At 35.3% G+C, this 26,742-nt stretch overlaps 1 protein-coding gene across 1 annotated transcript in view; it reads right to left on the bottom strand.

Annotated features, from left to right (window-relative positions):
* The window catches only part of LOC121969952, a 31,520-nt gene extending 9,703 nt beyond the window's left edge, over window positions 1-21,817 (bottom strand). The window contains exons 1-8 of the mRNA XM_042520285.1: window positions 21,597-21,817; window positions 16,641-19,754; window positions 16,439-16,519; window positions 15,966-16,118; window positions 15,687-15,850; window positions 15,451-15,598; window positions 15,174-15,296; window positions 14,746-14,833 (exon numbers count right to left, since the gene is read on the bottom strand). Coding sequence (XP_042376219.1) covers window positions 14,746-14,833; window positions 15,174-15,296; window positions 15,451-15,598; window positions 15,687-15,850; window positions 15,966-16,118; window positions 16,439-16,519; window positions 16,641-19,517 — 3,634 coding nt within the window. The 5' untranslated portion in view covers window positions 19,518-19,754; window positions 21,597-21,817. The remainder of the gene's footprint in view (window positions 1-14,745; window positions 14,834-15,173; window positions 15,297-15,450; window positions 15,599-15,686; window positions 15,851-15,965; window positions 16,119-16,438; window positions 16,520-16,640; window positions 19,755-21,596) is intronic.
* Window positions 21,818-26,742: the final 4,925 nt, after the last annotated feature.

Genomic DNA, 26,742 nt, shown 5'->3' with positions numbered 1-26,742 from the left:
TGTTTATAATGATTGGGATGTTGCATTGATGAGGATCGTGTCGGTATCATGATTATTTATATCATGTTCATCATTGCACTGCATGCAGATAACCATTAGCTCCCTTGTGGTATGAGCTAGTCGTCGGTCATATATATATATATATATATGTGGCCACCAACTCCCTTACGGTATAAGCTAGTCATCAAACATGTTAGCGCCGCGCACTCGGCCACTCATGAGTAGTGATAGCTGGAGCAGTTGCCACTTGTCCTGTCATACCACCCGACCACTAAGGGATAGTGATATCTGACGTTGTGAGGGGGTCGTGGTATCTTAAGAGGTGGGCGGGATGACCATGTTGCATGCACGTGCATTTTGCATATGATGCGCGATGCATCTTTTGGAGATATATCTGCATTTGCTTGTGATTGTTGTGTTGGTACCCCAAGGTTGTTTGATGTGATCAAACAAGTTAGGTCCTGTTGTGTTTAACCCTGTGTCTAAGTGTGCAGGAGCTTAGGAGCATAGGAAATCGAGCAAAAGATACAGCTAGCGAGAAGGACAACACGGGAGAGAGCTGACAGGGATTCGGTGCGTTCGCGGGACGAGGTGCTGCGGAACAGTACGCGGGCGGACAAGAAGGAGGCGCAAGGCGTTTCCGAGGAACGAGAAGCCGGAGCGGAAGGTTGCTCGAGAAGACCGGAAGTTGGGTTCGGGTGAGCCCTATTCCGGATGGCTGAAATCACGCAAGCAAGCGGAGCCGGAGCGGAAGACTTGAACCAAGGAGAGCACCACCGGAGCAAAGGGCCCCGACCGAAAAAAATCAACATTGTTGACTTTAGGGTTCGGGGGCCCGGAACCCTTCCAAGCACCCGAAATGTGATATTATCCAGATCGCGTTTGACCGCGATCCGTTACGAAGGGGATAAAGTTTTATCCCCTTCCAAGTGCCTAGAACCCTTCTAGGCGCCCTGACCAAGGCTATAAATACAACCTTGGTCCAGAAGCTAAACAACAACAATCAATTTGAATTTCAACACTTGTGCGCTTCACTTTGTTAGTTTAGCTTCATCTTTTTGTGCTTTCACTGCTGTAAGAGGCTTCTCCGTCTGAAGCAGATACTTAGTGCAATTCATTTCCTTGGATTAACAAGCTCCCCAGTTGTAACCAAGTAAAAACTATGAGCCTCGTCTTTTAGTTTATTTTTTTATTTTATTTTATACAAGTGTTCCTTTAAGTCCGAAAAGGATTTGTTTTTCATTTTGTGCAGGGCTATTCAACCCCCATTCTAGCTGGCCAACGGGTCCCAACAAGTGGTATCAGAGTCAGATTGCTTCAGGAGAACTAACCGCCGATCGAAGCACCAAATCAATGGCCGGACCGAGCATATATCCACCGAAGTTCAAAGGGGAATTCGCTAGCTGGAAAAAGCGAATGCAGGTATTCTTTAAAATCGACTTTGAATTACTTTTAATAATGAAGTTCGGTTTCGTAGCACCCAAGGGTAAAGAAGAATACCAGTGGACGAAGAAGGAGCAGGTCGACTATGTGGCAAACGACAAAGCAGAATTCCATCTGCTGAGCATCCTTTCGCCACAAGAAGTCAACCGAATCGGCACCTACAACCCAGCAAAGAAGTTTTGGGAGAAGTTCCTTGAGCTACACGAAAGGACGTCCGAAGCCAAGCTCGCGAGACGGGACTTACTTCGCAACCAGCTCACTAACATGCAATTTGAAGAAGACGAAACGATTGCACATCACTCGAGGATTAAGGAGCTCATCACCAGACTTTCGAATCTCGAAGAAAATGTAAGCAACCGAGATTCGCTAAGATACGCTCTTAATTCCTTCCCTAAAAATACAAAATGGTCATCACTAGTAGATGTCTTCTATATCTCTAAGGACTAGAATCTATTACCTTAGAAGAATTATTTTCAACTTTTGAATTGCATAAATCGAGATGTGCAGGTACGAAGGAGCCGAAGTACGACATCGCCTTCAAGGCAACCAGAGACGAACATGAGTCGGAATCCTCTCTCGACGACGAAGAAATGGTTTTGATGGTAAGGCGTTTTAAAAAATTATTTAAATCAAGAAAAACTAACCATCCGCAAGGTAGAAAGAAAAGGACAATCAGATGCTACCACTACAACGAAGGACACGTTAAGGACAATTACCCTAAGCTAAGGAACAAGGATAAGGACAAAGGAAAGAAGCATGTACAAACGAACAAGTACAAGACTTTAAAGGTGACGTGGGACGAAACGTCGTCCAAATCGGAAGTTGAGGTATTCTCCGGGCTTGCGTTGATGGCAAGTCATCAAGACGAATACGAAGAAAGCTCTTCCGAAATGAGCATCGAGAGCATCGATGAAGGGGGAGCGACATTGGAAGAAAGCAGCAATTCAAGGGGAGCCACGGACAACGAGATCGACAAGATAAGTCAGGTACGATCTCTTCCTCCCGATAAAATGTTTAGATTTATAAAATTATTATCTAAAGATTGTTGTAAATTAGAAAAAGAAATTAAAGAATTAAAAATAATTTTAGCAAAATCTTGTCCATTAGAAGATTTTGATAAATTAAAGTTAGAAAATGACAATCTATAAAAGGAAATAAAAGACTTGAAAAATCATACATGCACATGTAGCATAAATATTAGAAGATATAATTTAAACTGGTATTTTAAATATCATAAAGGGCAAATTAGAAATATTTAAAAGAAATACATCCCTAAGAAATTTCTAATTAACCCGGTTGGAAGGAACTTTTATTGGGTTCCAAAATCTTGTCTTAATTAAAAATTTTAAATTGGACTTAGGGCTTTCAAAGAGTACATTAAACATCTAATTTCCTTATGCGGCTTTGTCTAGAAGTGGTTGATGATCCAATAACCAAGAAGGTCTATGTCTCACCACAGCCTGGAAGCTAAATATTGAAATAAAATGTTCAATTGACTAATTGATAAAGCATTAAAATTGAAATTAGATAATACTTTGAATAGTTATTCGATTTTTCTTTTGGAAAACTTTAAATATTTCTATGCAAAAATGTTTTAACTTCTTATTTTTTTAACTAAAAGTTTTTTTTCTTGCGTTTAGTAGCTTCACCAAAAACATGTTTTAAAATTAGAAAATTTTCCTTAGAAAATTCTTACTTAGATTTTTTTTAAGTTGTTTTTTCAAATTTACTTTACTAAACTTTCTACAAAAACTAATTCTTGAAAAATGTGTTTAACTCAGGAAATTTTCATTTTTACTTAAAAAATATTTTTTTTACTTAAAAAATGTTTCTAAAATTATCGCATTATTAGTGCTATCAAAATTGTTATCAATATTTTTAAAATCAAAGTTTACTTAGAAATTTTTTTTCTTACTTGAAAAAAAAAATCGAAATTCAAAGTTTTATAAAAGTTACCCTTAGATTTTTCTTGGTACCCCATTTTTTAAGTGATCAAAGGGGGAGAAGGGGAGAATTAAGTCTAGGGGGAGGTAGCTGTAGCTTAAATTTTTAAATATTTTACTTTATACACTTTATGGCAAAATTTATTATTCTAAATTTATAGTTCTTTTTACCCTAACTTAACTTGGGTTGCTCACATCAAAAAGGGAGAAATTATTAGTATCCCAAGGTTGTTTTGATGTGATCAAACAAGTTAAGTTAGGTCCTGTTGTGTTTAACCCTGTGTCTAAGTGTACAGGAGCTTAGGAGCACAGGAAGTCGAGCAAAAGACGCAGCTAGCGAGCGGGAGAGAGCCGATGGGCTCGGTGCGTTCGAGGGACGAGGTGCTGCGGAACAGTATGCAGATGGATAAGGAGGCGCGAGGCATTTCCAAGGGACGAGAAGCCGGAGCGGAAGGTTACTCGAGAAGGTCAAAAGTTGAGTTTGGTGAGCTCTATTCCGAATGGCTAAAATCACCCAAGCAAGCAGAACCAGAGCGGAAGACCTGGACCGAGGCGAGCAGCACCGGAGTAGAGGGCCCGGACCGAAAAAAGTCAACATTGTTGACTTTAAGGGTCCAAGCGCCCGGAATCAGTCCGGACGCCCGGACCAGGAACCCTTTCGAGCGCCCGGAATGTGATATTATCCAGATCGCGTTTGACCGCGATCCGTTGCGAAGGGGATAAAGTTTTATCCCCTTCCAGACGCCTGGAACCCTTCCAAGTGCCCCGACCAAGGCTATAAATACAGTCTTGGTCCAGAAGCTAAACAACAACAATCAATTTGAGTTCCAACACTTGTGCGCTTCACTTTGTTAGTTTAGCTTCTTCTTTTTGTGCTTTCACTGCTGTAAGAGGTTTCTCCGCCTGAATGAGATATTTAGTGTGATTCATTTCCTTGAATTAACAACCTCCTTGGTTGTAATAAGTAAAAACTGTGAGCCTCGTTTTTTGTTTATTTCTTTATTTTATTTTATACAAATGTTCCTTTAAATCCGAGAAGGGTTTGTTTTTCATTTTGTCCAGGGTTATTCAACCCCTCTTTTAACCGGCCAACGGGTCTCAATATATTGTACATGTTTGAGATATGATTGTTGCATATGGTTGTCATACTTCATACATGTTCATTTATCATACATGTATATGTTGTCAGTTATATTACTCAGGTGTTATAAACAGATCTGTTGCTAATGCCTAGTGAGTATACTGATCACTATACCATATGTGTCGGTTCTAGATTGGGTGTGTGCATTTATTATGTCAATTATGATTATGTGCATTCATTATGTCAGTTATGATTATGGGTATTCATTATGTCAGTTATATTTAGGTGTATTGATTATGTCAGTATGATCATGTTTTTATTTCCCTATTGAGACTGTATACTTTGATCTCCATGTTTTATGTAAACTATGCACTATCATGTCTATTACCGTTGAGTGACCCGCACTCACCACCCCATTTATATATTGTCTTTTTCCGCAAGTAGCAAGTAGATGATTATGGAGTCGCTTGGAGTATCTTGTTTGTCGGTCCCACGTTACATCCAAGGACAGTTTCTGGTTTTGTTTCCTGTTTTACTTGCATTACGAATTTGTGGACTTGGCATTGTAACTTGACTTTGTTTTGGAGTCTTGCTATGTGGTGTCTTGTATTTACCTTGTTGTGGTTGTATAAAGTCTAGTCGTCCAGCAGTCTATCATTTTTGGTTTATAGGTTTTCCTTTTGTCTTCCACTGTGTTTTTAGTACAACCGTGTGAGCTGCTTATTATACAACTGCGTGATTATATTCTTTTTGTTCCAATCGTGTAGGTTGTGTATATAAGTGTATGTTCCAGCCATGTGGGATGTTGATTATTACATGTGCGGCCTTGTGACCTTGTATCCAGATTTCATTGTCACTGTTATAGGGGAGATGCTATCCGTTTTCCAGGCACGGACTTCTCTAGGGTGTCACAGCAACAATGTCACTGTCTTATGTTAATTTCGATCAATTGAGTGTGAACACCAGAATAAAACGAGTATTCAAATGCTAAAACAAATAAAATGGACTTCGTACGACCCACTATATGTAAAATTAATATTATCTTAATCTCTGTGTAGAAATTAACAAGTAGTTACTACAATATGTAATAGCCACCTAATAGTTACTATAGTAATAGCAACTAGCACATGGCTATTATAACAGTGTCATTATCTTATATTAATTTCAATCAATTGAGAACGAATACTTAAATAAAATAAGTATTAAAATATTAAAACAAATAAAGTGGACTTCATAGGACCCACTAGATGTAAAATTAACACTATCGAAACATGATTTGTTGTATAACAATTATTAAGTAATTGCTATAACATATAGCAACTAGCTGCTACATCAATATCATTATCTTTTGTTAATTTTAATTAATTGAAGGTGAAAACCCGAATAAAACAATAATTCAAATGCTAAAATAAATGAAGTTGACTCTATAGGAACCATTTAATGTTAAATTAACACTTATCTAAACATCCATTGTGTAACTAGTAAGTACTACGTGTAACAAGTACGTCGGTTGTGCTTCAAACCCTATATCTTAAAATCGGCTATAAAATAACAACACCTTGTATTAATTAATTCTAACTGTTCTAAAAAGTTAGAGTATTATCAGAATAAAAGTTAGACACTCTTTTGACAATTTGTTAAAGTTAGAGCACCCTTTTGATTTTTGCCCCTATATTGTTAACATTTTAAAATATAATACTATGAATTACATTTTTATATATAATTTAGTTTAACTTAAATTGATTAAAAAATTTAAAATTTAATTTAATTTAAATTAAATGTACTTGATCCTATCATTTTTCACTTATAGATTTAAACAAATCCTAAATTAACTTTTACTCAATAAGTATTAAATATTTTACCAGATAATATTAAAATTTAAACTCAACTTTTAATATCTCAAACATAATCAAGATTTAAAATCTCGACCCGTGACGAGATTTCAGGCTGAGCTATTGTATTAATTTTATGCAATTTGACAGCATGCCTTTCTCAAAACTTATAAAATAATGAATAGGTAATTTAAAGTATTTTCTAGACGTAAATATCAAACATTTATATCAACAAAAATGTGTTTCGTTTAGAAAAATCTAAAAAGTAGAGATCTATATATGTATATAGATATATAGGTATATATAGCTTATATTGAATTCTAAAATCAAATTTATTTAAAAAATTCATACATTTTTTAAAAAAATAAACAAATGTTTTTTTAAGAATTATTTTAAAAAATTAAAAATGATTTTAAATATTTTTATAAAATTAAAAATAATTTAAAGTTTATTTTTAAAATTATTTTAAATTATATAACTCTATATTATATAAATTATCTATTTTTTACATTAATTTTTTTATATTTTTAATAAAAATATATATTATAATTATACTAATTAATTAACCCTTTTTTAATTAATTATTATTTTATATAATATATAATTATAATAATTAATTAGAAATGAGATATTATATATGTAATATAATGATGTTAATTAAAACATTTAATAAATCCTAACTTTTCCTCTCCCTCCTAACGATTCTCGCGATTCTGCTGTCGCCTCCCGATTTTTTTCGCCTCGCCGCCGCCACAAGTCTGTCACGACTACAAGGCTCACGCAACGAGTCCATCACGACCGCAGGGCTCGCGCAACAAGTCCATTGCCACGGTGTTCGGGCAACGAGTTCGCCTCGGCTGCAGGGCTTGCACGACAAGTTCTTCGTAGCCACGGGGCTCGCGCAACCCCTCCTCCGCGGCCACAGGACTCGCGTAATGCCTCGAAGACCAGTCGTGGGCTCGGAACCTACGGAGCATCGGTAGTGGTTTCGGTGTGTGGGCGAAATAGTAAGTTTTACCCGTTCCACCCGACACGGAACAAAATTTTAAACACTAAAGCTAACTCAATAATAAATATCTATAATAATCAAATATTAATAAAAATAAATAAATAATATATTTATATTTTGAAAAATATCAAAACTATATCGATACGATACAGTACCGAAACCATATCACTCCGATCGTAAATCGAAACTTCTACAGACTCAAAATTTTAATCCTTGCTTAAAAATAATAATCAAAAGCTAGGCATGTTAAGGCATTGTCTCTACTTTTGACCGGCTAAATGAAATAAATAAGAATTTTGATTGATGTAAAAAATATTTGTTGTCAAATGGTCACAATTTTTCAAAATGAAATTCATTAAGATCCACTAAGAATTTTGGCAAAGTATGTTGGTGCAGGGTACACCAAAATCGAACCTAAGTTTTGGTGTTGTCAAAAGTTCAAGTTAAGTCTTGTTGTGATATGATAAATTAACTAAGTGTACAAGCTATTTACTCAACCAGTAAAAAGCCCTATCGCGGCTAGGCAGGAAAATCTTAGCAGATCATGGAAGTTGGAGTCGATAGGTCTGGAGGACCTGATATTGAGACGAAGTCCTAGTGAGCCAATCCAATGCTAAGCTGAAGTCCGAAAAGGTCTGGAGGACCCGATGTTTGACAGGTAGGTTGAGGTACGCAATTAGAGTGGAGCGACGAGGAGGACATGTTTCGGGAAGGAACAAACCCTAAGTCGCTGATCCAACTAAAAAATCAGTAGGTCTCTAAGTTGAGATCAAGACAAGGCTTACTGTCTTTCCTATTCATGTATTATTACTATGCTAACTTTTTGTTACAAAGATATTTTATACTACTACGCAAACTAACTCTGTTTTGTGAATCCAAGTGAATCGGTCGACCGAATAGGAGGATCGGTCGACCGAACCAAACTGACATGGCACAGAGTCTGGTCGAGCAAGACAGAGCACTTTTGGCATTCAAGCTGAATCGGTCGACCGAACTTATTTTGGAAAATAGGCCAGAAGATCGAATCTCAGCAAACTTGGAATCAGGAGGTTCGGTTGATCGAACCCAAGGTTCGGTCGATCGAACGCAAGGTTCGGTCGATCAAACCCAAGGTTCGGTCGACCGATCAATAAATGCTCATTAATTGTGTGAAAATCCAATCTTAGAAAAGAAGTGAGCTTGTTCCGTCAACTGATAGGGTGATCAATCGACCGAACGAGGCTTATAAAAGGACCAATCTGCATCGAGAAGAGATCTTTTTGTGCAATCATCCGTTACACTTTGCTCATACCTCTGCTTTTCATTGCTTCTACTTCACGTGCAAGCTACTACTCCAAGAAGTGCCGACAAGCTTCAACTTGTATTTCATTGTTAGTCAACTTTATATTTTTTCTTGCATTCTTTACAAGAAGATAGTAGTGTGTTACTATCATTCTTTTCATTGTACGAATTACTTTTTTTCGAAGGTTTCAGAAAGAAAAATTATAGTGAATTGTCCAATGGTACAATCAAAGATCGCGGATTTTGGAGTAAGAGTCAACATAAGCTCCAAACCAAAAAAACCACTTGAGTCATCTATATTGTTTTTTCTTTTCCACTGTTTACTTTGATCCTCTTTTTCATAAAAGAAAATTTTTTTTTTAATGTGCGATATTCATCTCCCTTCTATCACAAAGTACTCAAGCCAAACCAAACTAGACAAACTAATACCAAAACCTGTCATATAATGACCCCAGCAAAATTAAAGACTTGCTTAAAAAAATTATGTTCCACCGTACTTTACAGATCAACTGCATAGTAATTAAAAATTTTAACAATAATTCTTATGCATGGCAAATATTTTAATTGATTCAAAATCAAACTTAAGCAAAAAAATTCAAGAAGGAAACTTTTCATCTACTTTCAATGAAGCCCGTTATATAGTCATAGAGATAAAAGATAACATTGAGCATAAAAAAACCAAGATGAATAAATAATAGGCTATTTTAATAAATGCCCTGTTACAAAGGGAAAAGTAGTGAATCTAAACATGTCCTGTTACAAAGGGAAAAAGTAGTGAATCCTAACCTATGAATAAATTATCATTAACAAAAAAATATATAAACTTAAGTTGAGATTAAAGTAGCTTATCCAAAAGTGGCATTTACTTTAAAAAGGCAACATTTAAAGCCTCTACTTAAATTATTGCTTGCTTAACATAACTCAACTCTAAATAAATCTATGACAGGACCGAAACCTCGGCACGGATCGAAATTTTAAACCTTGGTTTGTGTGTCATCTTCTAATCTTTTGCTAAGCAAAATAGATTTAAGAAAATCTTTGTGATCCACCATTCGGAGGAGCTTAGAGTTTTTTGGATGAGCTAGTGCAAATTAATGGGAAAAAAAAACAAAAATGGCACCTCTTTGTTATCAAATCGTAAAGGGAACGCCCCATTTTGATTTTTTTATCAAAAGGGCACCCCACCTACTCGCCTTGTAAATTGATGCAACTACTCTCCACTATATTGTTCCCATTATTATCTCCTATCTATATTTTCTGCATAAATCTTGAACTAGGGGCGCGTTGTAACAGCTACGAAACCGTAGCTACCATAACTAAGTGGCACACAGTTGTAGTAGCTACAATTTCATAGCTACTATATAGTTGTAGCAGTTAGGATTTCACACCTGCTACAATGTGAAAGGTAAATGAACAAAATTGAACTTGCATTATAGATTAAGATTGACTATGCAGATCAAAGTGAGATTTTTCTATATATTTTGCATCCAAATAACAACTACGGTTTCAGACTTACTACAACATGAATAGTAGGTGAACAAAATTAAACCTGCATTGTCGATTAAGATTGACTATGAAGATCAGAGTGAGATTTTTCTATATATTTTGCATCCAAATAAACACACCATCAGCAAAATTCCAAAAAATAAAGGTAAAAAACTATAATGAACAAAATCAAACACTAAAGTGATAAAGGGCAAAAATTAAAAAGTCGAAGAACTCATCATTCATGCTATAGCAGCTACAAAATCGTAGTTGCTACAGCATGTGTAACAGCTATGATTTCGTAGCTGCTAAAACACGACCAACCAGTTCAAAAATTAGACAGGAGATTTAGTCAGAAGATAACAGTATTGAATAGTATTAGAAGGTATTTGGGTAATTGTACACTGGGATGGCGTACCCTTTTAATAAAAAAATCAAAGGGGGTGCCCGTACTTACTCTCTTGCGTTCATGATCTGAATTGTCTCATAATAACTACTATAGTAGATTATTTAAACCATATTATGAGAAAATTAATTTTAATGTATGTTTATTTTACTAACTTATGTAAACATAAAATCATATTTTCTTAAATTTTAATGCAAGTAGATTTATCTTTAACATTATTATTTCTACAAAATCATGGTAATACAAAGCATGGTTTGAAAAGTCGATTATGAAACGAACGATATTTACGGTTACAATAGTGATACCATTGCGACCTCACTAGGGGTGTAATCGAGTCGAACTCTTGAATGTTTGAGCTTGGCTCGTTTATAATCAAGCCGAGCTCGAACTTTATTTAACGAATATATTCATGGCTCACAAGCTTATTCGAGCTTTTATCGAGCCTAAACGAGCTTAATAAATATAAATTATAAATTTAAATATTCATTAAAAACTAAACTATATATTTAGAGAAAATTATAATATTCTTATTAAAATTTATAATTTTATTCTAATAAATAAATTTAATATATTTGTCTATATGTTTCATAAGTAGAGTGTAAAATCTATAAATTCAATATCAAAACTATTTTTTATTTAAAAATTGATTCATAAACTTAACGAACATGTTCACGAGCTAATGAACCGAATATTGTGAAGCTTGAGCTTGGTTTGTTTATCTTAACGAGCCTCATTAAATAAGCTTTTATCGAATCGAACTTCAAATAGCTTATGAGCGAATTGGTTAATTTACACCCCTAAGCCACGCGAGATCATCGCAAGATCCCGAAGGGTGTTGTGACCCTACAGCGACCCTCCACCGGGTCACGACACCTCCGCGGAGTGCACACGACCCTGCAGCGACTTCTGTAGTAACAACTACTATCATGATTTTTTAATATCAAATTTTTTTTAGATAGATACTTTTATTATAAATAAATTATTATTTATATATAATAGTTATAAACATATTATATAATTAAAAAGAATTATTTTAAATTTTTTAAATAATTTTAAAATTTTTTAAATAAGTTTAAATTTTTATAAAATAATTTAAAATTTGTAATATATATTGAAATTAAATGTGAATTTAAAATAATCAAAAACAAATTCTAAAATATTTCAAACAAATTTTAAAAATTAAAAATACATTCAAAAGATAATTTAAGCTCATATAGAAAATCACAAAGATCAAATAAAATTATGTAGGAATAAGATAAATAAGGAAAATAATAAATATTTAGTTAATCTTATAATTACTTTATCAATTTAATCATGCATAAGGAAAATATAAAATAAAATTAAGCAGGAATCATCCACTTGAACAAAGAATTGAATTTGCACTAGCTCATCCAAAAAACTCTAAGCTCCTCCGATCAGTGGATCACAAAGATTTTCTTAAATCTATTTCGCTTAGCAAAAGATTAGAAGATGACACACACAGACTGATCCAATGCCTATGTAGGTAGGTTTAGAGCTTCCCAGCCCTAAACCCTAAAGCCTTCCTGGTCTAGAGAACGAGCTACCGAGCCCTCTCTGACCTAGTCCGGAGAACGAGCTACCGAGCCCTCTCCGACTTCGTCCGGTCCAGAGAACGAGCTACCGAGCCCTCTCTGACCTAGTCCAGAGAACGAGCTACCGAGCCCTCTCCGACTTCGTCCGGTCCAGAGAACGAGCTACCGAGCCCTCTCTGACCTAGTCCGGAGAACAAGCTATCGAGCCCTCTCCGACTTCGTCCGGTCCAGAGAACGAGCTACCGAGCCCTCTCTGACTTCGCGTGCCAAGTTTCCATACTTGGACTTTTCCCTTCCACCTGATCAACATTGTCAGTAATCAATCTGAGTTTAATTAATATTTGATACAAACTTAAATCAGTGTCAACATCAAAACAACAGCCAGGTCAGACCGTATCAACAAAACTCTTTTGAAAAAGGCTTGTCCCAAGTCACCTTCAGAGCTTTCTTCTTTCTCTTCTTCTTTGCATCCTTCTGATTCAGACAATTTGCTTTGATATGTCCTTTTTGATTGCAACCATAGCAGATTACTTCGAACTTCATCTTTGAGCTTGGTTGGGCCTCCTTGGACTGGATCACCTTCTTGATGTCCTTCTTGTTGAAGCCCTTCTTCTTTTTATAGAGTCTTCTCACCAAGTTGATGAGTTCGGTCGTGAGCTCGTCGTCATCATCTTCTGAATCCAGTTCTTCTTCTGACTCCGGTTCGGTTCTGCGTCTTGCTTTTGGTTCGCGTGATCTGCTTGTACTTGCAATCAAAGCTATACCCTTCTCTTTTGATCGAGCGTTAACTTGTTCATGTAATTCAAATTCAGCAAACAACTCATCTAATTTAATTGAAGAGAGATCCTTGGATACCTTATACACATCTACCATTGATCCCGACAAGGTATTCCTCAGGAAAGCATTTAGGGAATACCTAATTATGTCTCTATTTTCTACCTTTTGTCCTATTGCATGGAGACCGTTGAGGAGGTCTTGGATGTGTGCATGCAGTTGGCTCGCTGTTTCACCTTCCTGTAACTTTATATTATATAGTTTATTAAGAATAAGATCCCTCTTACTTATCTTGGTATCGGATGTTCCTTCATGTAATTCAATCAGCTTCTCCCATAGTTCTTTGGTGCTCGAGAATGGGCCGACGCGATTCAGCTCCTCCTTTGTTAGTCCACATTGGAGGATACACATTGCTTTTGCATTGGCTTCTTCTTTATTATTCTTACATCTCAATTCTCGCACGAAACTGGTTTTCTTGCACCATCATGTGGGAGCGAGATGCCGATCTTGATGATCATCCATACCTCAAACTGAGTTTGGAGGTAGGACTCCATTCGGCCCTTCCAGTAGCCGAAGTTTTCTCCGGTGAAGAGCGGAGGTTGAGCTGTACTGTAGCCTTCTTGAAGAGCCATAGAAACTTGTACAAGAACAATAAAAAGAAACTTGTCCCAGGACTTGAGCCTGGATTAGTAGTGCAGGAAAAAAACTAATACGCAATCTCGAGTGATGTTGCACCAACTTCGAGAAAATTTTGATTACTAAAAAGAATCGGAGGGCGGCAAGAATACTGATTCTGATTGACTCCAAAAAATTGAAAATCAACACGAAAAATATGCTTGACTGGTGGTTGCACCAAATCGAAGCGACCCCACTTTGATACTAATTATTGAATCGAGACGCACTAGAGGGGGGGGTGGTGAATAGCACTCGTGGCTTTCACTTTTCATATTCAAAAATGTATCGAGTAAATGCAGCGGAAATATAAAACACAACACAGAAGGACCCAAGTATTTTTACTTGGTTCGGAGCCTTGGCCGAGGGTTGCACGCATCAACCAACTCTCTTGGGGAAGATGGAAACTCCATAGTAAAAGTTGTTTAATTATATTTAATTGAATAAAACAAGGTGTTATAATATTAAATTTTACCTAAGGACTGAATTGTAATTTCTAAAAATTTATGGAATTATTTGCAAAATTGCCTATTTAATTAACCTCACTTTTTCCAAACTCATGCCCTAACTCTTGTTATTCTCCACGATACACACCCGACATTCCCACTCCTCTTTCTCTCATCAACCAACTTTCACTGGGGGAAGATGGAATCTCCATAGTAAAAGTTGTTTTATTATATTTAATTAAATGAAACATAGTGTTATAATTAAATTTTACTTAAGGACTGAATTGTAATTTCAAAAAATTTATGGAATTATTTGTAAACTTTCCTATTTAATTAATCCCACTTTGTCCAAACTCATGCCCTAACTCTTGTTGATTCTCCACGACCGAAACCTCGGCACGGATCGAAATTTTAAACCTTGGTAATTAATTGGCACACTAATCTATCTAGTGTTCCCTCTTGCGTTGCAAGGCTAACTAACTACTAAAATTTATTCAAATGAAATCAGTAGACACATGTTCTTCAATAGTACACCTTAAGTCTAGCATGCTCTTCATAACAATACAAATGTGATTCTAATGAGCTGGAATAAGTCAAATACTACATTCAGCTAGAATTCATCAAGTACCTGACAATCAATATATTTTCCTAAAACAAATTGGTTGTTTAGTTAAATCACTGGTATCTTGACTGTTTTAGAATAAGTCAGAAACTGATTCAAAGTACCAAAGGAAAGAAAAAACAGTAAAATACAAAAGTAGAAAAAAGTTCACTTGTATTATATACTTGAATCACATATCTTGTACTATTTTTCACATACCTATGATTGCACCATAATGCATATTGGCATAAGGTTCTTCCCCGGTGAGAATTTCCCACATGACAATGCCAAAGGAGAAAACATCTACCTGCAGCCATCAACAGATTTGATACTAAGGATAGGCGGAAATGCAAGTGAGCAAATTCTAAGCAAATGCATCTCTGGGTAATCTGAAACTCTTTGATTTAGAAGAGCAATCTGACAACCCACACAAGTGAAACAAAAAAAGAATCTTATTGATTGCATTAGATTTAAAGATGAAAATTAGTTAACCAAAGAAAGATATATTTTCTATATCTTGAAGCTGAAGAAAATTTTACATTGTTAAGTGAGGTGTATTTCAAGGTCAGCTCCAAGCAATGTAAGTGTAAAAGATGGCATTTTCTATTCATGATAGAAACTGAATGAATAAAAGAAAACAGGGTTACCTTCTCAGACACCTTATTGCTGCTTCCATTTAATAATTCTGGTGCCATCCATGGAAGTGTGCCTCTAACACCACCAGAGACTAGAGTATTTCGCTTAATTTTTGACAAACCAAAATCACCAACCTAGATAACATGAATTACAAAGTTAGCCAACATTTGAAAAATCATCAGCATGATCAACTTTCCTGTCCGTGCAAGGTCATCTTCTCCATGTCCCAACAAATGGATAGCATAACCAAATAAGGATAGAGAATAATATTAAGATTAGGGAGCACACCTTACAAATTGGACGTGATTGATCTTTAAGATTTACAAGTAAGTTATCGCATTTCAAATCAAAATGAACAATGTTTTTAGAATGCAAATATTCCATTCCAAAAGCAGCATCCATTGCTATGATAAGTCTTTTACGACGATCGAGATATCTGTAAGTTAATGCACCCCAAAAAGGCAAAATGATAACTGATATGATACAAAAGAATCCATCAATAAGGAAAGGTCAAAATATCTTACTTGTCCTTTCGTAATAAAACATGTCGAAGAGAACCATTAACCATGAATTCTGTTACAGTTGCCATGGTTCCACCTGGCCCATCTTTTACAACACCATAGAAGGCAACCACATTAGGATGATGAAGTTGGGAAAGAATCTCAGCTTCTCGCCAGAACTCCTTGGTCTGAGAGCAATCACTTATTAGTGTGGCCAAAAATATCCTGTTCTGTGTTTCTTTTGATCGGTCAGTTACTTTAATACAAGTATATTGTCAGTCAGCAAAAACAAAATTGGCGTACCAATCTCTCCTGCTCAGATGATCTACCAGTAAAGCAGCTCTTCTTTATTCGCTTTATAGCAACGTCAGTACCCCTCCATTTTCCATGGTAAACGGTGCCATAAGTACCAGAACCTAGTTCACGTAGCTCTTCAAGATCCTCATTTTTAATTATCTGATAATGTGAAATGTTTAGAATTATATTCTGGCAACAAAAGGTGGTTCCTAACTACAAGAGCAGAAAAAGACAACTAAAGACTCCAATCGTCTTAAGACCAATTTATTTATTCCGAGTTGATTTCATCAACTCTGGCCATAAACTTGCTCACGTCTGCAATATAACCTTCTTCAAAAGCCAAAATGAAGTAGTAGACCATAATATTACCATATATTGAGACCTGGTAGCCTTGGTTATAGCAAGACCACTTTGGCATATGATTACAAAGACAAATAGTATCTATTTTCAAAAATACAGCAGTAAGACAAGAATAGTACCTGCACATTACTAAGGTCCAGATCATAAGCAGAAACATCTAAATCTGGATCAGCAACCTCCCCACCATCATATCTTAATTCCTAAGATCAAAGAATATAAACAAAAAGGAATTATTATACCTAATGCTGTCATAAAAGAGTCTGGACAGATAAAATAAAAACAAATCTACGGAATTTATTGTTCACCATACAAAATGGATACCTCATTTTCCGAAATACAAGTTCTTAATGTCTCTCCAAACTTTGTAAAAGGATTCTCCACCTGCAAACCTTCACCTTTGTGCAAAATGTTGGTATCGTCTATCATTGCACTAGATGATTCTTGCATTTCCTCAATAAATTCAATTTGTGCATTGATCTGACCAAAATCAACTTTCTTATTATCCAATTGTGCAATTTGGGATTGGTAACTAATATGATCTTGATCCATCAAAGAATAGTCTTTATGGTTGAATTCATTCTGAGCCAGATTTCTGAAGAAAGACCAATGCTGAGGGTCATGGTTTTGCATGTTCACAGTCAGTCCAACATCATATTTGTGAAGGGGATTTATATTTGACAAATCCTCTTTGGCCTTACTAAAGATATCAGAGAGAAGATTTGGAGGGAATCGATCATTAATATCGATAAGAATATCTTTCCTCTCGGGAGGTCCAGAAGATTCCTCCAACGAGTGACATCCAATGGTGTTGTCACCATAAGAAAGAGATACAGCCTGTTCACCAACATCAGCACTATGTGTGATCTTAGTATGTGTGTCAACCCAGGGATTCTCAGGAAGAACAGTACCTTCAAGAGGTTTAATGGAAGATCCATCAGCATGCGCACCTTTGATATCAACAATACTTGTGACCTTGTCTGTGTGTTTGCTCATATTAGAATCCTGTAAGATCCTTTCTTGCTGAACAGTAGCCTTATCAGAGACAAACTTTGAAGGTGCAATTTGAAACTCAGGTTTCTGAATCTTCCTCCCTTGTTGATCATGCATAGCCTGATTGGATGAAGTACTCATATTCTGAGAAAACTTAACAACTTCTGATCCATGTGGAAGGGTGACCGTTTCCAATTTATTAGCTTGACTTGGTGTATTTACCACTTGTTTATTTTTTTCGGATTGCACGGAATCATCTTCGATAGTTTCATTACTTTGGTATGGTGGTTTCTGAGATAATAGAGACATCTCAGATTGTGAGGCCAATTCTCCCTCAATTATGTTATCAGCTCCTTCAGCAATGGATTCTTGAGCTGCCATCAAACATGCCTGATTTATTAGATATTGAGAACCCAGGGAATCATCAGATTTAGATAATCGGTTCAGGAGCTCTAACTGTTCCCTAGAAAGTCGTTCAGATTGGTAACCTCGGAAAGGGATTGAAGGTAGATTATTGAAGCTTACATTAGATGCATCAGCTTCATCATCCATATTACCAGGTGCTGAACCACCACGATTGTCATGGTCATCTTCATTCAGGTCAGAACTGTGACCAGCATTCACAGAGTTCACTGATGAAACTGGCGTAGTGTCTAATTGCTTCCCTATATTAGTTACAGGAAGTGTTAGATTCTCTTTCTCAGCAACAACATGCATACTTCCTGCATGGAGATGACTCAAAACTGAAGCATCATGCTGCTGTATGGTTGAACTAGGTTCATGATTGTGGGGGCCAATATGTTCAATATCCATTTTTTTATAGGAGAAGCTATCAGCTGCTGAACTCTGATCTCTTGTTGCAGTCTCTTGATCAAATGTACCTATACCAGAGTAATGATCTTGTGGCACACCTTGATTGAAAGATTGTTGGTCTGGTTGAATAGAAATGCCAAAATCAGTATAATTTCTTGCATATTGATAATCATGGAGCACAGATAGAGGAATGGAGGTGCTGTTATTTGAATTTTGGTATATATCAGTAGGATTGATGGGATTGTCAACATAGTGCTCACCTTCAACATAACTATATCTATGGTTATCAAAACCATGTGAATGACTATGATAGTCAGTAGAAGAGCTTTGCTGCAGTCCTGAAGCAAATGTAGTGGAAGATGCTACAGGGGCAATAACAAAACCAGATGACTGAGTCATACCAGTGTAAGCATTAGATATTTCAGACTCAACATTGAGATTAAGCAACTGGTCTAGATCACTTAGTGAAGTGTTTGCTAATCCATGTCCATATGACGATTTTCCAGAACCAAAATCAATGCCATTGACTGCAGCAACAAACTGGATCTCAGAACCACCCTCCACAGAGCCTAAGCTGAAGCGTCCATTATCAGTATCATCTGAAGCAAATAGAAACATCCTGAGTTTCTGTGATCCCTGACCACCTTCAAGAAGACTATACTCATCAATCATATTTAGCAAATCTTCATCAGATGAAATGGATATAAGAGCATCCAAGTCTTCCCCTGGTAGTTGATACTTAATCATATGAGGTCGACTGTATATTTCCATTGTCTTTAGCACAAGCTCCTCCCACGAAGTATCCCTGCTTATTCGTAGAATACGTGTATCACCTCCAACATACCTCAGTTTTCCATCACTGGGTCTAGGTAAGATCTTACCACCATAACTGCATAGAAATTTCATCCTTTTTGATGAGATGTCAGAAGCTACTGAAGAAGTATATCCAAGTGAAGTTGTTCGGCCACTTCCCTCACCAGATGATATCTGCATCATTGACCTTGATGATGCATAATGACCTCTATGTTCGGTACCAGCTAAATTTTTCTTCTCAAAATCCTTTAGCTGACGGTTATCTAAGGTTGTGGGCACTGAAGCATCCAAGGCACTTTCAGACCATGTTTGTGGTATGCTCGACACATTTTTAGTGTCCATGTAAATGGTAGTTATAGTCTGATCTTTAGCTGCATTTTGAGCAGTCGGTTTCTTGGACATTGCTCGTTCTCTCATAAATTCAAGGGCAAACTCCTCACCTGTTTGAATTGAGTAATTCAGAACAGGCCTTGGAACACCTGATATGCTAACCTCTGGCAATCTAACATTAATATCATCAGAATTTGGTGACGATTGTTTAGGTCTCTGGTTTGCAGATCCAACTCCTGTTCTGGCATCCATTTAATAGTGATGATGTATTCAAGAGCTCGCCCAATCAATCTAGTAATTTGATTTCATAGCTGGCTATTGAGTAGCAATTGAATGGGAAGAACCCTCAGACTAGACCGCCATGTAACATGATTGAGCTTACAATTTTTCCATGCTCCCATTTTTGACCAAATACAAAATCTCTTTTGAGGGAAATAATTACAAGAGTTTAGATGTTTGTAGATACAAATGCTACTTACAATGAGAATCCTGTGAATAGAGCAAATCGAACAGTCAAATAGTTTATCCAGTGAACAGATTTAGTAGGAGAAAAAAATAATAAGAATAATTTACATTCTATGTTAATGAAATTAGTAAGAAAGGTAAGAATAAGAAAAATGATCTTTCAAATCTAAAGCAAAGAAAGGTCGCATGCAACCAAAAATTGTTCACACTGTAACAAACTTGTTTTCTATACAAATTGACAGCAAAATAAAGACTCAAAATCTCAGATAAACCTGATTGAAGATACTAAACAATAAGGCAAGGAAACTAATTCCCATCATATATATTACAAGCTTATAATGATAAAGAGGATTCTATATAAAAGTTACAATAGGATGATTGACTTGTCTAGAACAAAGGAACATGATTCCTTCAACTCTTGTTTTTCTTTTTTCTTCTCAACATGTATATAAAAGAAAAAAATGTTGTACTTGTGAGAAATTAGATGGATGAAGGATCTTGGTTCTCATAAGTTTATCAGTGTTATGTCAGATTATGCTTCTAGAAGTGATCCCTATCAAGGTTCATAGATATTGTAAGATGCCTCTTTCAATTCTTGTTTCCTACCTATGGATATAATAAAAAAAGGCAGCCCGATGCACGAAGCTCCTGCCATGCGAGGTCCCGGGGAAGGATTCATTGTACGCAGCCTTACCCTGCTTTTTGCAAGAGGCTGTTTCTAGGATTCGAACCCGTGACCTTTTGGTCACATGGCAACAACTTTACCGTTGCGCCAAAGCTCCCCTTCTACCTATGGATATAAAGTAAAGAAAAAAATAAGAGAAAGATTATGGAACTTGCATATATGCTAAATCAAATAGGATTTTAAAAAAGGAAATTTTCTTAAATTACATTTTTGTGTGCACAGCACAAATGTGTGACCATATTAACCAAATTTGTAATATAGACTTACAATGTCACAAGTAAGTATTCACACTCACTTCAAGAATCATCTTTACTAAATGCTACCTGTCCTTGTCACGCAACATTGATGAAAACATGCTAAGGGAGCACATCCCACATTCAGGTGTAGGAAGCCACAGCACTGATAAGTGTCAAAGACTTCCCTACATTTTGAGGAGCCTTCTGAGATAGGGAAAAGTCATGAGATGTGCAGGCCACCCATGAGCTAATAAACCTAACCTTAACAAAATGTCAACTATGTCTGCAATGATTCAGCAAAACTTTGATCCCTCAAATTTTAAAGTATAAAGGGCAGCACAAAATTGCAAATATGATGTAGCTCATTGAAGTTTGAACTGTCCAAGTTATTGTTCCCTCACATACTACTAAGAATAATAAGAAAGGATATTATTTACCCAATTGGTGCCGTAGGATATTGGCATCAGTCCACATAATCCCAATATATATATATATATATAAAGGGCATCATGAGATCAAACGATACTAGGGCATGGGATCACATTACAAATCAAAGTTACATGCAAACTGAAGAAAAATAATAAATAAATGTTCTTTAAAAGAGATTTTCTATTGAATAACATGACGTCATGGAAGGTATCCTGATCTACCTGGATTTCAATATGGAAGCTCATTTTAATTGCAAAAAATAAGGTGAGGGGGATAACATGCAGAAAACACACCAAAAAATTCAGCATTTACTGACAAAACTAAACTAAAAACATTTTTTTTCCTAACAAGAAGCAGCCGCCCTCAAATTCGCCATCAAAAAGTAGTCCCAATAAAACATCATGTTTCACAAATGTTTCACCATTAGAATCCGATCGCATACCAGATCAATCAGAACCCAGAAGTCTTCAATCGATCAAGGGACAGCACTTAACAAAACTAACAAAGGCGACAAACCTGAAAAATCTAGGGCAAGGTCGATCCACTTCTAGAAATTCGATTTTAGCGGCGAGATGGAAAATCGGATCGCGAAGGGTAGCAGAAATCGGTTAAGGATGGTCCAATTCAACACGATGAGGCATCTTCCAGTGCGCTCCGTCGTTTCAACTCTCTCGTAGTCTTGGAAGAGATCGCAGCAGTGTACTGGGACAAGTGCCCAAATGTAAGTAATGAAAATATATATTTATACATATCACACAAAAAAAAACCACGGGCCGAGGAGATATCGATCCGGTCCAAGTCCACCTGAATGGCTTTTCATGCAAATTATCCGAACCGGTGCCCATTTTGGATTGAAATTACTAAACTAGGTATAAAATGTGAACGTGTTCGATTTTCCCGACGTCGATGCATTCTAATACGGTTGTAAAAAGGTAATTACGTTAATTTTATATATTCTTCAGAGGTTCTAGCTAAGTTAGATAAAGAATGGTAAATCATAAAGTTAATTTATAATTGATTGACAGATGATTATGAAAATAATTATTTTTCAAGAGCATGTGTTCATCAAGATTAAACACTGTCTTATTGTTATAAACATGTACATCTCCATTATGTGACATTAAACTTTGTGCTTACCATACACTTTTCTATTGTTATAAACACAACGTTATCATGAACGAGATCTAAAATAAGTAATGAGGACACCATTGGACTATTACTGTCTTAGAAACTCATGAGACCTGAAATTGGTACAATCAGACCTATTTAGATTGATCAATGGATTTCATATTTATAGAGATGGAAGGAGTCCAATGATATTCTCTATTACTTATTTTGACATCTCGAGAGGTGGTACAATGTTATGTTAACTTTCAACTAGAGCGTGATCCTAATCTCTAAGAAATTAGACTCACATTAATCCTGATATGAACCAGACTAGGTTGAGGATCTAAATCAGCACTACCATTGGCCTGATTTGATTCAGAGCAGGCCTAATGTAGGTCTGATTTTCTAGAGACTAGTGAAAGTTAGTATAACATTATAACACCTTTGGAAAAGTCTAAATAAGCAATGAAAGACATCATTAGACTCTTTGCAGTCTTATAAACCTATAGGATCTAAAATTGATCCAATCAGATCTGTTTAAGTTCATCAGTGAATTTTGATCAAAATCCACTGATGGATCTAGACAGGTCCAATTAGGTCTTATGAGTTTCTGAGACTGTAAGGAGTCCAATGGTATCCTTACTTATTTCGATATCTCTAAAAGTTTTATAATGTTATACTAACTTTCAACTACAACATGGTATAATCTCTAGAAAATCGGGCTCTTGTTGGGCTCGATCTGAATCTGACCAGGGTTGGAGGATCTAAATTAGCACTATCACAACCCTGGTTTGATTCAGATTAGGCCCAATGTGGGCTTGATTCCCCCATACCATGACCACATTCTAGTTGAAAGTTAGAATAGCATTATAATACATCTAAAAAAGTCAAAATAAACAATATAGGGTATTGTTAGACTCCTTGCAGCCTCAAAAACTCACAAGACTTGAAATGAATCTAATCGGGCCTATCTAAGTCCATCTATGGGTATCCACATATAGACTTAACTAGTCCAATTAAACTCATTTCAAATCTTGTGAGTTTCTAATACTGTGTTTTCCATTGCTTATTTCAGATTCTGTTCATGATGGCATGGTAAGTATTTCCTATTTAACCATTCTTAATTAAAAAAAAAACATTAAACATACATATGAGCATGATAAATATGCATATGTCAATCAAGTCAAACATTTATTAATTTATTTCTAATAATAAATTAAAATTTTAATTTGATATAATTCGTATGAACTGTAAATTTAGAAATCTAGTTTGACACATTTTGATTTTTATTAAATTTATTATTTCATTGAGATATAATTTTATTAATTAGTTTCATAATTATAAGGTACTTTATTATAATTTGATTCATGACTTTTAATTTCTTTATTTGGATTTGATATTTTATTTTTAAAAGTATTAATTTATTTTTCCAATTGTATATTTTTTTTGAATTTTTAAAAGCTATGGATTTAATTTTTTTATGTAGATTTGAGTTAATTTTTATTCCATAAGTAAATGAAATTGGATGATAACATTTCATTTCGGATTTTGTTAAGTTTAGATTTAGCTTATTAAAATTTATAGATTTATTTTCTTAAATTTTGATATTTAATTTTGATTTTTTCATATTTAATTTTAAATTTTTAGAAGTAATTATTTTTTAATAATTAAAATGTACTTTATTATAATGATTTTTAAAATTTATTACAATTTTGTTCATTTAAATCTGAATTATTATTTTTATATTTTGAAATTTTACTTTCTCTGAATCTTTTTAGAATTTGATAAATTATTTTCTAAGTTTGTAAAATTTGATTAGGATTAGGATTGCAAGTTATTTTTAGAATTATCTTGAATGATTAATTTATTATTTAATTATAGATTAATTAAATTTATAGAATTATAATTGATCAAGCTATTTTTTGAATTATCTTGAATAGTTATTTTTTTATTTAATTGTGATTTAATTAAATTTTTAGGATTAGAATTGATTAAGTTTTTATAGAATTATCTTGAATAATTAATTTGTTGTTTAATTTCGAATTTATTAAATTTTTATGATTAAAATTGATCTAGTAATTTTGAGAATTATCTTGATTGAATAATTAATTTGTTATTTTATTATGAATTAATTAAATTTAAATTATTTTCATTACATTTATCTTTATAAGTAATTAAGTTTGAATTATTAAGATTAATTAGAATTGAATTATTCGATTTAGATTTATCTTGATTGAATAAATTAAATATTTTATTAAGATAATGATTAATTTTATGTAGATCTAGTTTGATTTGATTATTTTCTTAATTAAGTTTATAATTAAAATTTAATATTTATAAATTATATTTTAATATTTAAATTAATTAAATTATTTTTAGGATTATCTTGATTAATTATATTTGAATATTTCAAGCTAATATTTTTATTAATTAAATTTAATTTTGAATTATCAAAATTATTTAAAATTTTCAAATTAATATTGTTAATTAATTTCAAAATATTAAAATTAATTATTTTTAAATTATTCAATTTAGATTATCCTCATCTAATTTATCATGCAAACTATCTAATTTGTCACCAGGAATACTAACTAATTTATTGCAAAAATTTTTTTATCTAATTTATCAATGCATTCTACTGGGTATTCTTATAAATAATATTACTAAACTTTTTCACAACTCTTAATTATGTGGACTAGCCCTCCGTCTTCTTCACCGGGCATTTATTAGAAGACCGGGCATTTATTTTGTAGTGTTTAGATCTCTAGCATTTGAAGCACATAATGTGTTCTTTGTTCCTCCAAGTTTTTAACATTGGTTCATCCTTTACCACTAATGATGTCGTCTGAATCTTATGAGTATAACATTTATTTTTATAGTACTTCCTCTTCTTATACTTAAAACAATTAATATGAAATTTGAAATACATATTTACAATTATACCTTTTAGATCTTCTCCTTCTCAATCTTTAGCCTCCTTGCTCTTTTGGTGGTTAGTCCAACGAGAGCCCTCCAAGCTTTGATATCAATTGTGTTGGTGCAATATCCCTTGGATCAGGTTGACTAAGTTTAAGTTGGTTCAAGCTTGAGTCTTGATGTTTAGGTTTCGATGTTTGACAATATATGGAGATTACAGGAGCAATCATCCAATTGGGGAGACTGTTAGAGCAATTCTCCTCTGGTCAAGGTTTGACCAGTTTGATGTGAAGAAGAGTCAAGTAGGTCAAAGTGTTTGACCGGATACTTGACTGGAAAAGTTCTAACTAGAGGTTAAGTAAGAGGAAGTCTTGGTGAGTGAAGCCAGACAGTTAGAAATCCTGGTGAGTGAAGTCAGGTGAAAGACCTAGTGAGTGAAGCTAGGCAGGTGAAAGTCCCAGTGAGTGAATCCGGACAATGGGAAAATCCTAGTGAGTGAAGCTAGGTAAAAGTCCTGGTAAGTGAAGTCAAGCAGATGGAAAGTCCTGATGAGTGAAGCTAGGCAGATGGAAAGTCCTAGTGAGTGAAGTCAGGCAGATGAAAAGTCCTAGTGAGTGAAGTTAGACAGATGGAAAGGCCTAGTGAGTGAAGCCAAGTACATGGAGATCTAGGTGGGTCAAGGTTGATTAGATACCTGGTGTTGGAAAGCCCAAGTAGGTCAAATGATTGACTGGATACTTTGCACGAGGAAATCCTGATGGGTCAAGAGTGGCCGGGCATCTGGTGGAAGTCCAAGTGGGTCATAGAGGATCAGACACTCGGCACGAGACGACAGTCCAAGTGGGTCAAGGTTGACCAGACACTTGGCATGAGGAGAAAAGTCCAAGTGGGTCAAAGGATTGACCGGACACTTGGTGAAGAAGTCTCAGCAGGTCAAGGTTGACCGGATGCTAGGCACGAGGAGTTCCAACATGTCACAGTTGACCGGATGTTGGATTTGGGTACCCTTGAGCTTGAGTTAAGCAAGTCAAAGGTGGTCAATCGATCAACCGATCGATTGAACCAAAGCCCAATCGATCAGCTGATCGATTGGGAGAATGTTACGATAAATAGTAGCCCAATCGATCAGTCGATCGATTGGGGGCTGAAAATTTCATGTGACGCGATAAAGCTGAATCAATCAGTTGATCGATTCAGCCTTTTCCAGTTAAGAGCACAGAAGTGCTTTGAATCAATCAGCCAATCGATTCAAGCCTTCCCAATCGATTAGGATACAATCGTTGTGTAGAATGCAAGTTTTGGATGGCCGAGATCGCTGGGATCTGACGTGATAATCGATTGGGATGAGCCCCAATCAATTAGAAGCCCTAGAAGCGCAGATATAAAGGCGACGAAGTATTTAAACGCTGTAACTCTTCTTCTCCAACTCACGCGATCTTCTTCAAGACTCACCGCCAGTTCTTGGAAGCTCTTTGGGACAAGTGTTGTTGCACTTCCAAGGTTCAAGAGGCATTCTTCAACAACAAGATTAAGCAAGGAGAGGTTTTTCTTTTGTATACTTATATTTTCTTCTTCCGTGTGTTGTATCTTATTGTGTGAGTCTTGTACGAGGTTTCTCCACCTTTGGTAGTTACCGAGA

The sequence above is a fragment of the Zingiber officinale genome, chromosome 4A (genome assembly GCF_018446385.1).
Source record: "Zingiber officinale cultivar Zhangliang chromosome 4A, Zo_v1.1, whole genome shotgun sequence".
Taxonomy (NCBI): Eukaryota; Viridiplantae; Streptophyta; class Magnoliopsida; order Zingiberales; family Zingiberaceae; genus Zingiber; species Zingiber officinale.
Note: the sequence above shows the minus strand (reverse complement) of the source record. Positions and strands in the feature narration are given on the sequence as shown.